The following is a 17,706-nucleotide window of genomic DNA, read 5'->3' as shown; positions in this document are numbered from 1 at the left end:
TGATGCAGTAAAATTTTAGTGCACTGTGCCATTTGTGTTACTGGTTTTTTTCACCCTTGTTGCTATCTCCCATACAAGGTAATGCGGAGCGAGAAAGCTTCTTAGGAAAATTTAAATTCAACAAAATTTTCCCTTTTTTACTCCCAAAAGCTCTACATTCGACCTTAAAGGAATCTTTGGAAGAAAATCACTAGTTTTGGAATTTCAATATACTATGGTATTTTTCACAAACTCAACAAATATCACCGTAATTTTCAAAGATTTGCATAACTTTGAACCATCAAACAATGCCAAAAATATCGTACTAACTTCATTTTAATACCCTTAGACCACAAGACCCTATAAAATGTGCACATTTGCGAGATGATTGTAATTCTCGCTGGAAAAACGAGGGATGGTCCCTTTCTTGCAGTGGGACATTCCCCTCAAGATCACAAGTACCTCCTTCAATTGGATTCGCACGACATTGCTGCCACTAGCTGCTACTTAACAGTCTTGTAGAATCAACCCAACGCAAGCAGCAAGCAGCAACACTCCTTCAGGGAGCGCTTTCGAAGCCTTCAAGCCTATAGTCCGGTTTAGCAGGAGTGAGAAAAAAGGAAATATATGTCCAACAACAAACGGAGGCGATTGCAACACCCCATCGACCGTTGTGAGTGCGAAAAATTCACTTATGTCATATTGGGGGGACCCAATGACGCGACGCGAAGCGGAGTTGAAGATGCAATAAGAGATGAATGAAGGAAAAAAAAGCCCGCTAAATTGAGACTTGCAAACCACGCGCACGTCGTCGCCGACGTTTTCTAACGTTCTTCAGTCGGTCGGTCGGTCGTGGCAATTATGATTCAATTACTGTTTAGAGTTGGGCTGTGGTGGGTCCCCTTGTAAACAAGATTTTGCCCGGCAGCCATTCTTCTGTAACTGTTTTTACAAACAAAATAACATTTACAACATGAAGTTGGTCAATCGCGGGCGGCCGCAGAGCAGAGACAATATAATTCTGCTCTCTGAGCTGACTGACGGTTGTGGTTTGTAGGTGAAGATAATCGTCGTCGAATGAGGGAAATGATTCGTCATATTGTTACTGGAGATTCCATTAGTTGGATCTTTATCACCGACACAGAGTAACTTATGCAATAAATTACAACTGATTGGAAATAGCTAAGTTTGAGCTATTGTTCTTCGAAATTATCGACGTTTTTCGGTGAGTTTTAATAACAATAAAACAGATTTACCAGTTGTCCATACGTTTGGAGCTCACGGTGTATTTCGTAGAAGTACTTAAAGAAAAAAAATACAGTAACGCTAATTTTTGCGTGGGCTGAAAGTAGAGCTTTTTCCGGTTCATTTTCACCAAAAATTAAAATATTCTGTCGGTGACCCCCCATACAAATTTTTTTCTTGAAAATTTTCTATTTTAATTCTTAAAAAAACAAATATATTTTTAGTGCTATAGAATTTTAGAGATGCTAATCATCTTAATTTTGACTTTCACTACTTTTAAATTAAACTGATAACTCAACAATAACATCAAAAACTTTGAGAAATTTTCATTTTTTTTAAAACTAGTAACAGAGCTGTTTAAACATATAAAAAAATGCTTAGAAAGTGTCTTCTAATCCTAAAATTTAAATTTTGGCTGGCAAATCCTGTCAGCAGTCTGAGACGGTCAAATTAACTGAAATTATGAGAATTATCTAGAATAATATGAATCTATATACGAATCCATTTTCATTCGTTGTCTTAAGATTTTCTGATTGTGGCAATACTGAAGGGAACTTTATTTAAAAATGCTCAATGATTAAGAAAATCAGTTAAAGTGAAAATCAGGAAGTGCTTCAATTATTTTGTGATAACGCTTATCGTGATGTGATTTGGAGTAGAATCGTTTGTCTTAAATTTAAGCTTTTAAAAAATTAAGAAAATCAATATTCAAAAGTAAAAGATCCGTTAAAGACAATTTTTGATTAGACATTAGATTTTATATTTCTCCTGATTTAAATGTCTGAAAATTCCATTTGCACTTCAGACTAATTGCAAATCGCTACAGAAGTTCAATCTAGCTAAAATTTTGCATGTTAATGTCTTCCGATACAATCATAATTATGAGCTTGGAATTTCCTTTAACCTTTTCATTTTTAATCGATTTCTAGACCAATTTTTGTAACCCTGCTGTACTCTGTGATTCTTTCATTTTTTTAAATTTTTTCATTACTGTTGAGGTTAAACAATCCTAGCTTCAATGGTTTCCAACCCACTATATTATTTTAATAATCTCTTGAATTCTTTGTTTAAATTAAATTTGAATTGACAGTTTTTTTTTGAAAGAATATTATTTAATGGAGGAATCTAGTTTGAAAATCTGATAATTTTTTTTCCAAAAAAATGCTTTTTAATCTTTTTTTCGATCTTGTATTCACAAAAATCAACAGTATTGTTGGCAAAAGTGAATTTCAAATGATCGATAGCAAGCTAGACTGCAGCACGTAACATTCATCATATTTGAATCATCCCTTACTTATTTCAGTTATTCTACTGTACGCTCAGGTTCTTCTTTATAATAAAAAAGAACCTTAATGAAGCATTAATAATACAGTAAAACAATCATAACTTCTACAATTTTATGCTAATAATGGTAGAAACTAGAATAATCATTGGTTTGAACAAACCATAAAAATCCATTTGAACAAAAAAAAAAACGGCTTAAATCTGGTCTAACTTTCGATAATATCAAAATTTCTCTTGAAAAAAAAAATGTTTTTCATCGTTTTGTTGATAATGAATTCCAAAATATCACCAGTACTTCAATTCTTAAGCCAAAATTATGTACAAATGATTTATAGAAAATTTATTCACCTTCAATATAAGAAAAAAAGATTAAAAATATATGTTACGTAGCGGAAGATAAACGGATTTCAGTGCAAGTACTTGAGCTTTCAATAAAACTTTATATTTTAACTTTTATTGAAAACTGGTCTGCTTGGATATGTTTCAATTTAATGTGAGGTAAACGAAATTGAAAATGCCATAAACTATCATCAAAATTTGTATATTTGATTTATAAAGTGCGTTTCCATATGCATCAGAGCCTGCAAATAATGTGGAAATATTTCTAAGAACAATTTTGAAATAAAGAAAAGTTTTTTAATACTTTGTTGAAAACCAATCAAATGGTGTTGGACTGTTTTTATTCATGTGTCATAATTTTTTTAACCAGGATTGGTTCTCCAAGATATACACAAATTAATATGAATTCATGTGACATTTGTATAACACCAATTATAACAAGGATATTCCATATAATAAAATTTTGCATAAAATGTTCATATAAAAATCAGTTTTTCAGAAATACCAATTGACTTACCTCTCCAGGCGTTGACATTTTAAATTGTTTCAGAATGACAAAAACTTGAATAAAAATTAAAAAAATTAATTTTCGATGAAAAACGTGACTATGCCATTGCATTTGAATATTTTTACAGATAAAAATTTCTAAATATGGACTACAAATCTTCAAAAAAATAAAACGTATGGGAACTCACCGATCAAATATTTTTATTTTGCCTGAATGTGATTCAGAAAAGGCTAAATTTTCCATTTCTGAAAAAAATTAGAGTTACTGTATTTTTTCTTTTAAACTTCTTCTATGAACACACCGTGAGCTACTCTGGCATTCGCTCCTCCTCAGTGGACACTAAAATTATATTTTACTTTTTAACATTAAACTTTAAATCTAAATTTTTAATTTTAACTTACAATTGACTGGCCATCGTCTGAACTATTTTGATTTTGGACAGTTTGTTTTGTTTTGCGTTTACATTTGTTTGTCAGTGTCTGTGTCAATTTTGCGATTATGGGGTCGTAAGCGGTCTTAAAATTAACGAGTCTCTCTGCCTATTAACGACATTATCGTCACCTCTCAATTTGATGTAAAATGTTTCGGCAGTTATTCTAGCATTGTGTCCAGTAACTCTTTCCAATATTTTGGTATTTTCAAAATCAAAAATGTGCCCAGTTTCTAGACAGTGCTGTGCTAGACCTGTACTTATTTGTTTTGTGGATACATTTGTCTTGTGTTGCTTCAAACGTTTTTCTAAAAACAAAGCAAACGTCGCTTTTCAGCCATTTTGCTGATTTTGACTATGTTCTGGAACGAACATGCTGGTGCTGGGAACGCTGTGCGATCAAAAGGCCCAGTAAAAGAACTGCCTTGCTTCAAAAATATTACGGCAGCAGGAAGCGCGAAATACATCGGCTAATGTTGGTTCAAAGTAGAATGTTGCAAGGATTGTACCAAAGTTGGAACTTGTATCGATCTCTTTCCAGACCAGCGAGCGGAGAATAGGTTTGCCAGATTTCCCGGATCTAATAAAAAATTGGACAAAAAGCTAGTCCGGCTGGATTTTTTTCGGATATTTTTTTCAAAGAGTTTTGTCTCTTGGTTTGTGTTGATTAATTCCTAAGTTTTTGCTAAATTCGCCCGGATATTGCCCAGATTTGTGGTCGTCAATTTTCCGGATTTTGCCAGGTTTTAAGATAAAATAGCCCGGATTTGTCCGGCCAGGATAATAATAATAATAATAATTCATTTTTATTCGTGTAACATAAGATACAATCTTTTTTAAGTGTTACAGTTGGGTTGGTTTTATATTATTTCAATCTCAATGTTTCTGATGCACTTTCACATCTAACTAAAAATCATTAATTGTTACCGTATAACTGCAAATCTTGATAGTGAAGCTTTCTTGAATTCCGATTTCCATATAATGGATTTTATGTGGGTAGGAAGATTATTCCAGTTCGAGATGCCTCTTATGAGAAACGAATTATTGTAATTTTTTACAGGAACAAAAAGTTGTTTAATGTTATTCGGATCACCTCTAGTTATATTTCTTTGGACTATATTGCATGATCTATATTAATAAAAGTTATTGAATCAGCCAATCAGTTTTGTTTGAAGATGGGAAACACTTGAAAACCTTGATAATCTATAGACATAGCGGACACATGAGTTCAATGCTACTTGGAGTTTGTCTAAGGAACTAGCTGAGTAGTTAGAATAAACAAAATCTCCGTAAATAAACAATGGATAAATATAGCTTTTGAACAGTTTAACTTTTGTTTCGATATCGAGATGTCTTGTGGTCAGGTTAAGCTTTTTCAGAGTTCCATAGATTTTGCTACATTTTTATTAACTTGTTTTTTCCACGACAGTTCATGGTCAACGACAATGCCAAGGTTTTCAGCATGATCGGTGAAAACAATTTCAGAGTTAGCCAAATTGAGTCTAGGATATTCTAAAGTCCTATGCCATTTATTGAAAAATAGAGCTTTAGTTTTCGTAGGGTTAATTGGATGTAGATAAAAGTTGGACTATTCGTTTATTTTTGTAAATCATAATTAATTCTTTCACAGACTGTATTCATTGGCATTGTTCTGTCACGATAATAATAAATTTGAACATCATCAGCAAACGTTCGGATACGTTCGGAAAAAAATCTGGCAACCTTAGCGTAGAGTAAGGTTTATAGAAAGAGGTTGTGATGCTAGTGTCAGAGGCCCAGAATAGGCAAGTCAGAGGCCATATTGGATATAGTCAATTTGTTTGGTAAAGATTACCGTATGATTGTTGTTAGATTTAAAGATCAGATGAAAATACAGTCGTTTTCATTGTCATTATCGTTATCGTTGAATTTGAGTGTTTTATTGTAAGGAGAGAAATGTATAGTTTTCCCAAAAATATTTCACTTATATTCAACCATGTTTCTTATTGATTCTCGACCAACTATTAAACTTATTATCGGATTTATATTTTGCGATAGATTCAACTATAGTTGCATGATTGATTTTTATATTCAACTATAAATGTAATAGATTCAATCGTATGATTGATGTTGTTCGTTCAACAATAAATATTGTAAATTCAACTATACTAGTATAGTAGATTGAACTATAATAGATTCAATTATATTTCCATGATTGATTTTATGGGATCATCTATAGATATTATAGATTCAAAAATGTTGGTTTAAGAAGTCATCATATTTATTTTTGGTTGATTTTAGTCGGCTCTAGTGGTTATTCCAATTATTTTTAACTTTTGTATTCATTTGTTGTTGATATGATTTTCACACTTTAAAATATCCATTGTTGACATCGAGTCGCGAGTCCCTTTTCGTCGCGTGGGTCTTTGCCGATTTCCATCCGAAATTTGTTGTTCGTTGTTCGTTGCTTATGTTTTTTGTAGTCACGGGCTCGCAAGGCCCGCAGCTAACCCCACTATCTCGCAGGAGGACCGTCGTGATGTTGCTGTTTTGGGTCCCGAACACTACCAGGACGTTGTTGCACTCCGCACGCCGCCCCTGACATGAAGAACAGACGCGTACGACATCGAGTGCTGCTGCTGATTACTGTCCAGCCGGAAAGTTCACCGAACTTAGCAACAGAATTAGGCAGAACGAAAGCAAGCTGTCCGGGAAAAGGGTAAATTGGTAATAACTGAGAATAAACAAAAATCCTTCAACACACCTGTCGTCGCAGACCGATAACAAGCATCGTTCATGGCGAAGTTACAATTATTAATACAGATAACTTTTCTCTAAACCCAGAATTTACTCAATAAACATCAAGAAAAAATATAGAAAAAAAATTTTGTCGTCAAAATTTATCGGATTTTAAATTGTATTTTAGGCTTCCAAAAAAACTATCATGATTATTTTTATAAAACTTGCTCTAAAAAATCGGGCATTTTTCAATGAAATCCGGGCAATCAGGCCTGGCCGGACTTTTCCCAAAATTTTGTATTAAATATCCGGGCAAATCTGATAAAAGTGGGCGATCTGGCAACCTTATGTATAGTTCAATGTGAAAGGTCAAACAAAAGTGTATAGTTGAATCTACTATATTTATAGTTGAAAACCTAACATCAATCATACAATTGTAGTTATATCTATTATATTTACAGTTGAATCAATTATACCACTACAGTTGAATCTATCATATTCAAAGTTAATTGCGTAAGGTCACTCAGCAGTTTATAGTTGAATCTAGAATCTGAATCTTGCGTAAGGTCACTCAGCAGTTTATAGTTGAATCTAGAGTGTCCATTTCCCGGCCATTTTAGCGTTCCTGGAAATCGGGAAATCTGACGATTCTTTTCCCGGGAATTCTCCTGATCGCGGGGAAATGTCAAATGAAGATGACTCTACTGCGTAAGAAACCTTATCAATGTGGTAATTTTTTTAAATATTTTAGTAGTAGTATTGCAAAACATTCCAAAGTTTTTTATTGACGCGAAAATTAAAAAAGCAATTTTAAAACCTAATACCCAAAAACTAGGTACTTAAACCGACAATCTTGACTGATTTTTGCTGCCAAATTTTGAAATAAATAGAATGATTTTTCACTAACGATAGAAGTTGGTTTTCTAGTGTTTAGGTTATTCGTCAAATCTCGTAACTTTTCAGATAACTATCCATTTCTTTCAAAATATATAATTTCTCTTCCGATGATTTGGTTACTGACAACAGTTTGCAGAACGGAAGTCCAAAATGATGAGTGTTGCAAAATAAAACATTCATGATATTTTCCTAGCGTTTCATTTCTGGAATTGTTTGGTTTTAGATTCTTTATCGTTTCGCACTTCCACACTAAGTTTTCGAACGAAAAAACATTTTTCATCTAATTCAAAGTATTAACCAGTTTTCGGAAAAAAATGTTGTTTAAGCGATATATCAAGGTAGAACTATCATTATCCTTGCTCAATCTGATCCATTTTTCCAATTTAGATTGTGATTTTTTTTAGTATGTTAGCACTTTTTATTGGCTTCGTTAATTTCCGGGATATTTTAAGCGTTTTCCGGGAATCGAAATTCCCATTTTTTTTATTCCCGGGAAATCCCGGGTAGGACACTCTAGTTTAATCTATTAATCTATATATATAAAAAGCAATTTCTGTATGTTTGTTTGTTTGTTTGTTTGTCCTCTATAGACTCAGCCGTCTTAAGAGCTAGAGATCTGAAATTTGGCATGGATGCTCCTAAGAACCAGGAAGGATGAAAAATGTTTTTAGATTTTCGGATGACCCCTTCTGAAGAGGGTCGTCCATAGAAGACAAATATTGTTTTCGCGATATTGACGTTACTTTTCGTCGGATCGTGTTGAAAATTAGCGCATGAGGGTTTTGAAAGACGAGCAATCGATTTCAGGGATCAAATTTTGTGTAAGGGATCGTCCAAAGGGGTCGTCCATATTAATTGTTCGCTGTTTTTGCGATATTGACGTTATTGTACATCGTATTCAGATGAAAATTGGAACACGATAGTTTTGAGTGACGTGCAATCGATTTGAGGTATCAAATTCAGTGTAAGGGGCCGGCAAAAGGGATCGTCCATATTAAATTTTCAGTTTCTTAGTGTTATTGACGTTTTTATACATCGGATTGGGATGAAAATTTGCACATAGGATTTTTTAGGGACAAACAACTGATTTCATTTATCCAAACTGAAATCAGGGGTCGGCCAAAGGGGTCGTCCGTATCAATTATGCACTGCTGATGCGATATTATCGTTATTGTACATCAGATGCAGTCGAAAATTGGTACACGAGAGTTTTTTGAGACGAGAAATGGATTTCAGGTATAAAATTCAGGGTACGGGGCCGGCCAAGGGGGTCGTCCATATAAACCTTTCAATATTTTTGCTATATCGTCGATATTATACATCGGATTGGGATGAAAATTTGCACACGGTAGTTTTCAGGGACGGGCAATCGATTTCAGATGTCAAATATTTTGTCAGGGGTCGACGAAAGGGGTCGTCCATATAGATTAATTTTTCACTGTTTTTAGCAATATTGACATTATTATACCATGGATTGCTTTGAAAATTGGCACACAGGAGTTTTGAAGGAAGGGCTATCGATTTCAGATATCGAAGATTGTATAAGAGGCCACCGAAAGGGGTTCAACTTTTTGGCAATAATTGCGTTGTTATGCAACGATTGAGTCGAAATTTATATACGGAGATTTTTTGGCACGGTCAATTGATTCCTGATTTCAAATTTAGTAGCAGACGACAAACATAGTGATCTTCCAATATTTTTGCAATTATTACTTAACAATGAATTCAAAAGTGCATCTGGAAATTGCTTGGCAATTGACTTTCATGCAAACTGTTCATGACTTTTTCCAAGTTGAAAGCGAAACGGAGTTCGTATGGGATCAGCTAGTTATATATATAACTGAATTTGAAAAAATCAACTTCACGTTGATGATTGGTATAACTAGCTGAAAAAATTGTAACAACAGTCGTATGTGTTTTTTCTCCGGGTGGTAACGAAAAATATCTTATACTATTCTATGCTTCCCTCCGGCCCTGAACATTTGGTCCTTCGAGCCGGATTCCAATTGAAATTCTTACAAACTCATCAAATTAAATCGGACTCGAATGACCCGAGAGGTTAAAATATTTCTAATAAATTATAATAATAACAATTAAATTCAATAATGACTACTCTACACGTTATGTAATTCAAATGCAAAGTTATTCTAGTCAAATTTGAAGGCGCTGATTCAAAATATGCAACTAGTTTTCTCTTTTAACTCTCGTTTTTAGAATTAACTTTGAAAATAGGTAAAAATTCTTTTAAGAAATTTGTGCGCCTTTTTAAGCTATAGATAAATATAAAAATAAGGTTCAATGATCAAATGATCAAATTCCCCGAAACCGCGATTTTTTTTTTCTTCAGATGAAAGTTATACATATATTTCTCGGATGGTACATTTTCAAATTTAATACCAAAAGATCCTTAGTTATTTCTCTTAGAAAAAGTCAAAACGGTTTGCAGTTCACAGTTAGTCTGTCCGGAACTATTCAAGCATATATCCGGGATGTTTTCCGTCCGGGTAAATTTGGGAAAACCCAAGAGTACTTGAACAGAAATCAAGAAGAAAAACATTTTGTTCAGTCCGCAGAGCGGTCTGAAGTAAAGACGCGACGAGAAGAAAGAGAGCGGGGAGTAACAACATCAGCCAATCAGCGAGCAGCGCGCGAGGAGCCTAGATTATAAAAAGCGCGGTCCCGTCGGTCGCGCAAGTTTAGTTAATTTTCAACCGCCAACACGAGAGCATCCCGAGAGAGAGCAGCGAGAGAGAACCAGCCAGAGAGGAAAAGCAGCAAAGAGGAATAAGCTGCTTGCACCATCGTCGTCGTGCTCGGACGGAGCCGATTACGTCGCGAGAGCGAAACGGTGTTCGCTCATCCAGTCGAGCATTCCAGAAAGTTCCGGAGTGTAAATAATTAAATTAGAGAAAAGTGAACAGAGAAAAATATAACGATATGAAGTGCTAAGTGACAGTGTTTTTCTTCGTGCTGCTGCTCCAGTTCCTTGCTCCCGGTTCCCTGTTGCCACACCCCCAATCGGCTCTTATCAGAGCCTATCCGAAAGAGTTTAGTTTCTGTGGCAACCACCGATTTGTTTGGCATTCCAGGCAGCCTGTCCACCGACCTGCCTCCACTGGTTTGGCAACCACAGGGGTTGTCAAGTGAGGCCCAATCCCACAAGGGGAGCGGGCAGCCAGTGGTTGTTTTTCATGCCACCCACCGTGATACAGTCCACCCTCTCCATATGGTCCTTCGAACCGGATGAAGGAACGAGTTCCTACCGACGGAATACGTCCGTCACCTGAGTGAATCGGGAAGCAAGGTGCTGTTAGCGGAGCACGGAGAAAAATGTGTGAAAATTGCAAAGAAAAAAGTGAAATTTGACAAAGAACTATAAGACTGAAAGTTAGTGAAAGATTCAAGTGAGATAAAAATAAAATCAAAGGACTATCAGTGAAGTGAAAATCAAAAGGTGATCCAAAATGCCACCAAAAAGAACTCCGGTAAAAAATAGCCCGGATTCAGCGAGAGAAGACGACAACCTGGAAGTACTGAAGTACAACCGGGAAAAGGAGCAACGAAATGTCAGGAGAGTGCAAGGCATCCTGATCCAAGCGGAAGAGGAACATGTTGAACTAACCTCAGCCCAGCTTAAAGTCTACCAACGAAGCATCGAATGTTCCAAAGCGGAGTTCAACAAACATCACAACGATATCATCGCCCAATCTTCACCAGCCGAGCGTGACAAACAGGAGGACGTTTACTTCGCCTTTATGGACCTTTACGAAGAAGTGTCCATGGTGGTCGAGAGTTGGCTCGAAAAATTATCGCCAGCTCTACAGTCGCAGCCGCAGCCCATCAGCAGTCAGCCTCCCATGATCATCCAACCTTCCCTACCCATAGCCATACCGACGTTCGACGGGAGGTATGAACAATGGGAGAAATTTAAGGTTATGTTCCGGGATGTGGTCGACAGAACCAACGAACCAGACCGCATCAAGCTGTACCACCTAGAGAAGGCCCTTGTTGGAGACGCCGCCGGGTTGATAGATGCCAAAACTATCACCGACGGCAATTACGGTCGAGCTTGGCAACTTTTGGACGAACGATACTCCGACCAACGAAGGATGGTTGACCGGCATCTGGCAGGCCTGCTAGGTGTGAAGAAGCTAGGCAACGAATCGTTCAGCGAGTTGAGGGCCCTGGTGGAGACATTCGATGGACATGTTGACAACCTGAAGTTCCTGGGCCATGGTTTCGCCGATGTAGCCGAGTACATGGTGGTGTTCCTGATGTCTCGTGCTTTGGATGACGAGACAAAGAAGCTGTGGGAGTCGACCATCAGAAAAGGTGAGCTGCCAACGTACGAGGACACCATTCGCTTTCTCAAGGAGAGGGTGTCTGTCCTGGAAAGATGCCAAACGTCTACTGATGATAGTCAGCACAAGTATCACCAATCATCCAAGTTCTACCCACCAAGGCATTCGAGAATCAACACGCTCTCTTCCCAAGCCCGAAAGCAGCCGCACTGTGACTTCTGCGGCAAAGATCACCTTAACTTCGAGTGTCCCCAGTTCAACGAAATGTCGGTCAGCCAAAGGATAAGTAAGGTGAAGGAGAAGAACCTCTGCTTCAACTGCCTCAGACGTAGACATCGAGTGGGTGTTTGTTCTTCTCCTAAGACCTGTTTTCAATGCCAAAGGAGACATCACTCATTGCTGCACCAGGAGGAAATGAGACATCCAGCGTTCCCTGTGTCGACGCGAACATCAGAGGTCCAGGTTCCGGTTTCAACAAGCAGGCCATCGACTAACGGTGCGTCCCCAAATGCCGCCCATTCCCACGTGCCAACGAAGTCGACGCATCAAGTGTTCCTGTTCACCGCACTGATCAACGTGATGGATAAGGATCAGCAGCCGCATCCGTGCAGGGCACTTTTAGACTGCGGATCGCAAGCGAGTTTCATCACGCAGTCATTGGCCGACGCTCTGAGGATCCCAACAACTGAGGTGAGTGTTTCTGTTACTGGTATTGGTAGTGCTAAGTCCACAATTAAGAAAATGGGTACCGTCCAAGTCAACTCCAGATACAATAGCTTTACGTTGTCGCTATCCTGCCTTGTGTCGCCAAAAATTACTGGTTTACTTCCTTCGTCCACAACTAATATCGAATCTTGGGAAATACCTTTGGGCATCCAACTCGCAGATCCTTCCTTCCATCAGATGAGTACGATTGATATGCTTATTGGAATGGATCATTTTTATGACATTCTCAAACCAGGCTATTTGAAGTTATCCGACAATCTTCCCGCATTGCACGATTCTCATTTTGGTTGGCTGGTAGGAGGAAATTACTGTGAGGGTCTTCAAACTGGAGCAGTCTTGCGTTCATTTACCGTTAGTTCAGATCCTGTTGAGAAGCTTGATCAAAGGTATTGGGAAGTTGAGAGCACTACCCCTGAGAAAGTTCTGTCCACCAAAGTTGATGAGTGTGAGCGACATTTCCTAGCCATCCATCGTCCAGAAATCCAAGAATACAATAATCTTCATGATCCCGAAGCCCTCACTCCTGCACCGATCATGATAGGACGTCCCCTTTGTGCAGTACCAGAGCAAACGTACCAGAAAATTCCAGCTAACCGTTTGTCTCGCTGGCATGTTCAACAGCTTCGAGAGCATTTTTGGAGCAAGCGGTCGAAACAGTATTTGATGGAAGTTAAAATTCGAAGAAAATGGACGCAGAAACGAGTGAAAGTAAAACCTGAGTTTATTGTCGTTCAGATAAAAGAAAACGTTCCTCTCCAGCATTGGAAGTAAGGTCGGGTTGTGACAGTGTACCCTGGAGTAGACGGCTTGGAAAGAGTTGTGGACGTTAAACCAAAATCTGGAACCTACAAGAGGCCCATTCACAAATTAGCACCATTACCAATAATAGACAACCTCGAACAACATGTCATACAGAGCGAACTTTCTGGCGGGGAGAATGTTCAGTCCGCAGAGCGGTCTGAAGTAAAGACGCGACGAGAAGAAAGAGAGCGGGGAGTAACAACATCAGCCAATCAGCGAGCAGCGCGCGAGGAGCCTAGATTATAAAAAGCGCGGTCCCGTCGGTCGCGCAAGTTTAGTTAATTTTCAACCGCCAACACGAGAGCATCCCGAGAGAGAGCAGCGAGAGAGAACCAGCCAGAGAGGAAAAGCAGCAAAGAGGAATAAGCTGCTTGCACCATCGTCGTCGTGCTCGGACGGAGCCGATTACGTCGCGAGAGCGAAACGGTGTTCGCTCACCCAGTCGAGCATTCCAGAAAGTTCCGGAGTGTAAATAATTAAATTAGAGAAAAGTGAACAGAGAAAAATATAACGATATGAAGTGCTAAGTGACAGTGTTTTTCTTCGTGCTGCTGCTCCAGTTCCTTGCTCCCGGTTCCCTGTTGCCACACCCCCAATCGGCTCTTATCAGAGCCTATCCGAAAGAGTTTAGTTTCTGTGGCAACCACCGATTTGTTTGGCATTCCAGGCAGCCTGTCCACCGACCTGCCTCCACTGGTTTGGCAACCACAGGGGTTGTCAAGTGAGGCCCAATCCCACAAGGGGAGCGGGCAGCCAGTGGTTGTTTTTCATGCCACCCACCGTGATACAGTCCACCCTCTCCACATTTCAAATATAATTATTTTTATTAAAAAAGCCTTCTGCAAAATTTGTATCATATTATGGGCTTCCAAAAAATAGTTTTATTTAAAAAACTGTTTATTTTGATAAATTTTGTCAAAAATTTCCTTCTATGATGCAGGAATAAAAAAAATGTCTTTGAGTTTTTTTTTCGCTGGTTTTGGCGAATATAGTGAAAAATTCGGGAATCTTTCAACAAAATCCAGGCAACCGGACCAGACCGAACTTTTCACAAATTTTGTTTGAAATATCCGTATATAGTAGATAGTGTTTTAAATATTGGTTATCTCGTTTATAAGTCGATTGAAAGTCGTTTTCAATGTTATCCAAAAACACTATTTTTGGCTAATCGAGCACTCAGTTCATTGCTCCGAAGAAATTGGTGAAAGTTCAAACTTCGAAAAAAAACGCACCTTTATGGAATTGTCTATTTCGATCATAAATAAAAAATAAAAGCAAAGCAAACGCGCCGAAGATCAATAACACAAATCGCGGTTGCGCGATTCCCCTCCCTGGTACTGGCGTTCATACATTATCATTCAGCGAAACTTCTCCAAGGTCAGACGCACGAGTTGACTTGTTCGCGCTTCGCTTCCACAAACCTGAAGGGTACATAGCTTGTTTCAACAAAACGTCAATTGACTCATTAGTTATTTTTTCGAGTTCCGTGCTTCCATCATTCAAGGCGCAACCCGCGGGGGCTTGGGACTCGAAAGGGGCGCAACTCGACCGACTTAACCCTCGAGGGAAGGGTCCAGCTCCACTGCTCCCATAAGTGTCGCAGCACACCCCCGTTTTTTCAGGTCACGTTTCGGCGGGTTTCGCGAATTGATTAAAGATAGAAGAAAAAACTGAACGTAATCTAATTGCGACGAGCACGTTAACAACAATCCATCACAGGTCTCCCCGGCACGAAAATCTTGCGCACAAACTTGGGGAACCCAAACAAAGAACTTTCGATAAAAATCGGCGGGAATGATTGTTTTTTTTTTTACTTAGGTTTCCAAAGTTTGCATCGAGGAAATAGATGAATTATGGTGTGCCCCTAGTCAGTGAGCGTGAAGTCGTAAAATTGGAACCGTGATTAATGATGGCTGGGACTCGAACATCCTCGATGAATTGGAAGTGTTTCGATTTATTTGTTCTGGTTCAGTACCAAAGCCACAGGCCACCTTTAGTAATTAAGACAAAATTTATTGATCTTTTTTTTTAGAGTTGGTATGTACTTTATTTAAATCTGGTTTGAAGAACCAACGATATTCATTTTCTTCGCATGAAATTTAGACTTTTTCTCAAAGCAACCGTGAAAATAGGAAACAATTCTTTATAAAAGTATTTTAAGAAAAATGTGATTTGAATCCGGCTCGAAGGACCAACCATGCAAACCTGACTTAAATGCAGCGGCAACCCACAATGAGAACATATTGGCTTAGTTGTATGACATTAAATGTGGTCAGCAACCGCGCGAGAGCAAAGCATTTTCCAAATTACACAATGGAAAATAGATGCAATTCTGAGCTAATGTTTACTGTCGCTGCTGCTGCTGCCGGCATGCTGTAAGATAATTTTTGCCTCATTTCTGTGGCCAATCGGTGCTACAGTGGCACACTTAAAGGTGGTTTAAATGTGATGTAACACACTTTGATGATTTTCAAAAGTTTTTCGTCTTCTATGTTTAGCTTTCGTTTTTTTTTTTTCGTTCTAGAGAGTTTGTGGTCTAACTTTTAAAATTATCTCTTTAAATGGTTTATTTAAATTTATGTATCAATCGAGAAGATCGACTGTCGAGAACAGTTAAAAAAATCGATAATCGAAAAGATCCAAAAGATGGAAAGTCGAAAAAACGACAGAAGAAAAGATCGTCAGACGAGAAGATCGACAGACGAGAGGATCGACAGACAAGAAGATCGACAGTAGAGTGAAGCTGAGTAGAGTAGAGTAGAGTAGAGTAGAGTAGAGTAGAGTAGAGTAGAGTAGAGTAGAGTAGAGTAGAGTAGAGTAGAGTAGAGTAGAGTAGAGTAGAGTAGAGTAGAGTAGAGTAGAGTAGAGTAGAGTAGAGTAGAGTAGAGTAGAGTAGAGTAGAGTAGAGTAGAGTAGAGTAGAGTAGAGTAGAGTAGAGTAGAGTAGAGTAGAGTAGAGTAGAGTAGAGTAGAGTAGAGTAGAGTAGAGTAGAGTAGAGTAGAGTAGAGTAGAGTAAAGTAGAGTAGAGTAGAGTAGAGTAGAGTGTAGTATAGTAGAATAAATTAGAGCAGAGTTGGGTAGAGTAGAGAAGAGTAGCGTAGAGTAGAGTAAGGAAGAGTAGAGTAGAGTAGAGTAGAGTAGAATAGAGTAGAGTAGAGTAGAGTAGAGTAGAGTAGAGTAGAGTAGAGTAGAGTAGAGTAGAGTAGAGTAGAGTTGAGTAAAGTAGAGTTGAGTAGGGTAGAGTAGAGTAGAGTAAATTAGAGTAGAGTAGGGTAGAGTAGAGTAGAGTGTAGTATAGTAGAGTAAATTTGAGCAGAGTTGGGTAGAGTAGAGAAGAGTAGCGAATAGTAGAATAAAGTGAAGTAGAGTAGAGTAAAGTTAAGTAGAGTAGAGAAAAGTGAAGTAGAGTAGAACAGAGTAGGGTAGAGTAGAGCAGAGCAGAGTAGAGTAGAGTAGAGTATAGTAGTTTAGAATGTAGTTAACTAGAGTAAATAAGAGTAGAGTAGAGTAGAGTACAGTAGAGCAGAGTAGAGAAGAGTAGAGTAGAGTATAGTAGTCTGGAATAGAGTAAAGTCAAGTAGAGTAGAACAGAGTAGGATTTAGTAAAGTAGAGTAGAGTAAAGTAGAGTAAAATAAATTATAGTAGAGTAGAGTAGAGTGTAGTAGAGTAGAGTTTAGAGTATAGTGTGGTAGAGTAGAGTAAAGTGAAGTAGAGTAGAGTAAAGTGAAGTAGAGTAGAACAGAGTAGGGTAGAGTAGAGTAGAGTAGAGTGGAGACAGTGGAAATTATCGACAGTCGAATAGATCGACAGTTGAGAAGATCGACAGCTGAGAAGATTGACCATCGAGAAGAACGGCATTTGACTGTCTAGTGGAGTAGAGTATAGTTTGTTTTATTTTGAAGTGTTTTAACGTCAACAAGAATCTTTAATTAACTTTATCAATACACTTCTTAAAATGTTTGAAATACTTTTGCATCACAGCAGTGACATTTTTTTCAGATTTGCTACTCTATTACCGTTATCAGGCCGTCAACCTTTCGGTTACCCTACAAATTATTAAAAAACAGCTCTCGTAACCACGTTTTCAATCGGATGCACCACACATTCTGTTGTTTACAATCTGAGAACTTAGTAAGAAGCAACTGCTCCGCGTGCGCCACACCTCCAAACTAATTACATTGCACCCCGTCTTAGAAGGGGGGGGGGGGGGGGGGGGAGGATCAAGTAACAATTAAGAATCCTCCTGTATCAAGTGGATGACGGAGCACTTGCTCATTTATTACCGTACAGAAATCGCGTACGTGCTTCTGAAGACAACAACGCCAAAGACCAAGCCTGTTGACCATTTGACGATTTTTTTCTTCTCATCAATCTCATCATCACTCCAGCGAACCGGATCGATCAGCAATGATGCGTTGGAATGTGGCCTCCCGCGATAGTGGTCGGACAGCCAGGGGAAAACGGCCAATGGCCAGCC

General features: G+C 38.3%; 1 protein-coding gene across 1 annotated transcript; it reads left to right on the top strand.

The window, feature by feature from the left end:
• The first annotated feature begins 10,864 nt into the window (after positions 1 to 10,864).
• LOC129753687 (uncharacterized) lies at positions 10,865 to 13,198 on the top strand. The gene has a single exon (XM_055749533.1). The coding sequence runs from the start codon at positions 10,865 to 10,867 to the stop codon at positions 13,196 to 13,198; it is 2,334 nt and encodes a 777-aa protein (XP_055605508.1).
• Positions 13,199 to 17,706: the final 4,508 nt, after the last annotated feature.

The sequence above is a fragment of the Uranotaenia lowii genome, chromosome 3 (assembly GCF_029784155.1).
Source record: "Uranotaenia lowii strain MFRU-FL chromosome 3, ASM2978415v1, whole genome shotgun sequence".
NCBI lineage: Eukaryota > Metazoa > Arthropoda > Insecta > Diptera > Culicidae > Uranotaenia > Uranotaenia lowii.
The sequence above is the reverse complement of the archived record's forward strand: the minus strand, read 5'-3'. Positions and strand labels throughout refer to the sequence as shown.

What these genes read in the sequence shown, in the direction of transcription:
- LOC129753687 (XM_055749533.1), top strand. Translation starts at nt 10,865, where the DNA reads ATGCCACCAAAAAGAACTCCGGTAAAAAATAGCCCGGATTCAGCGAGA.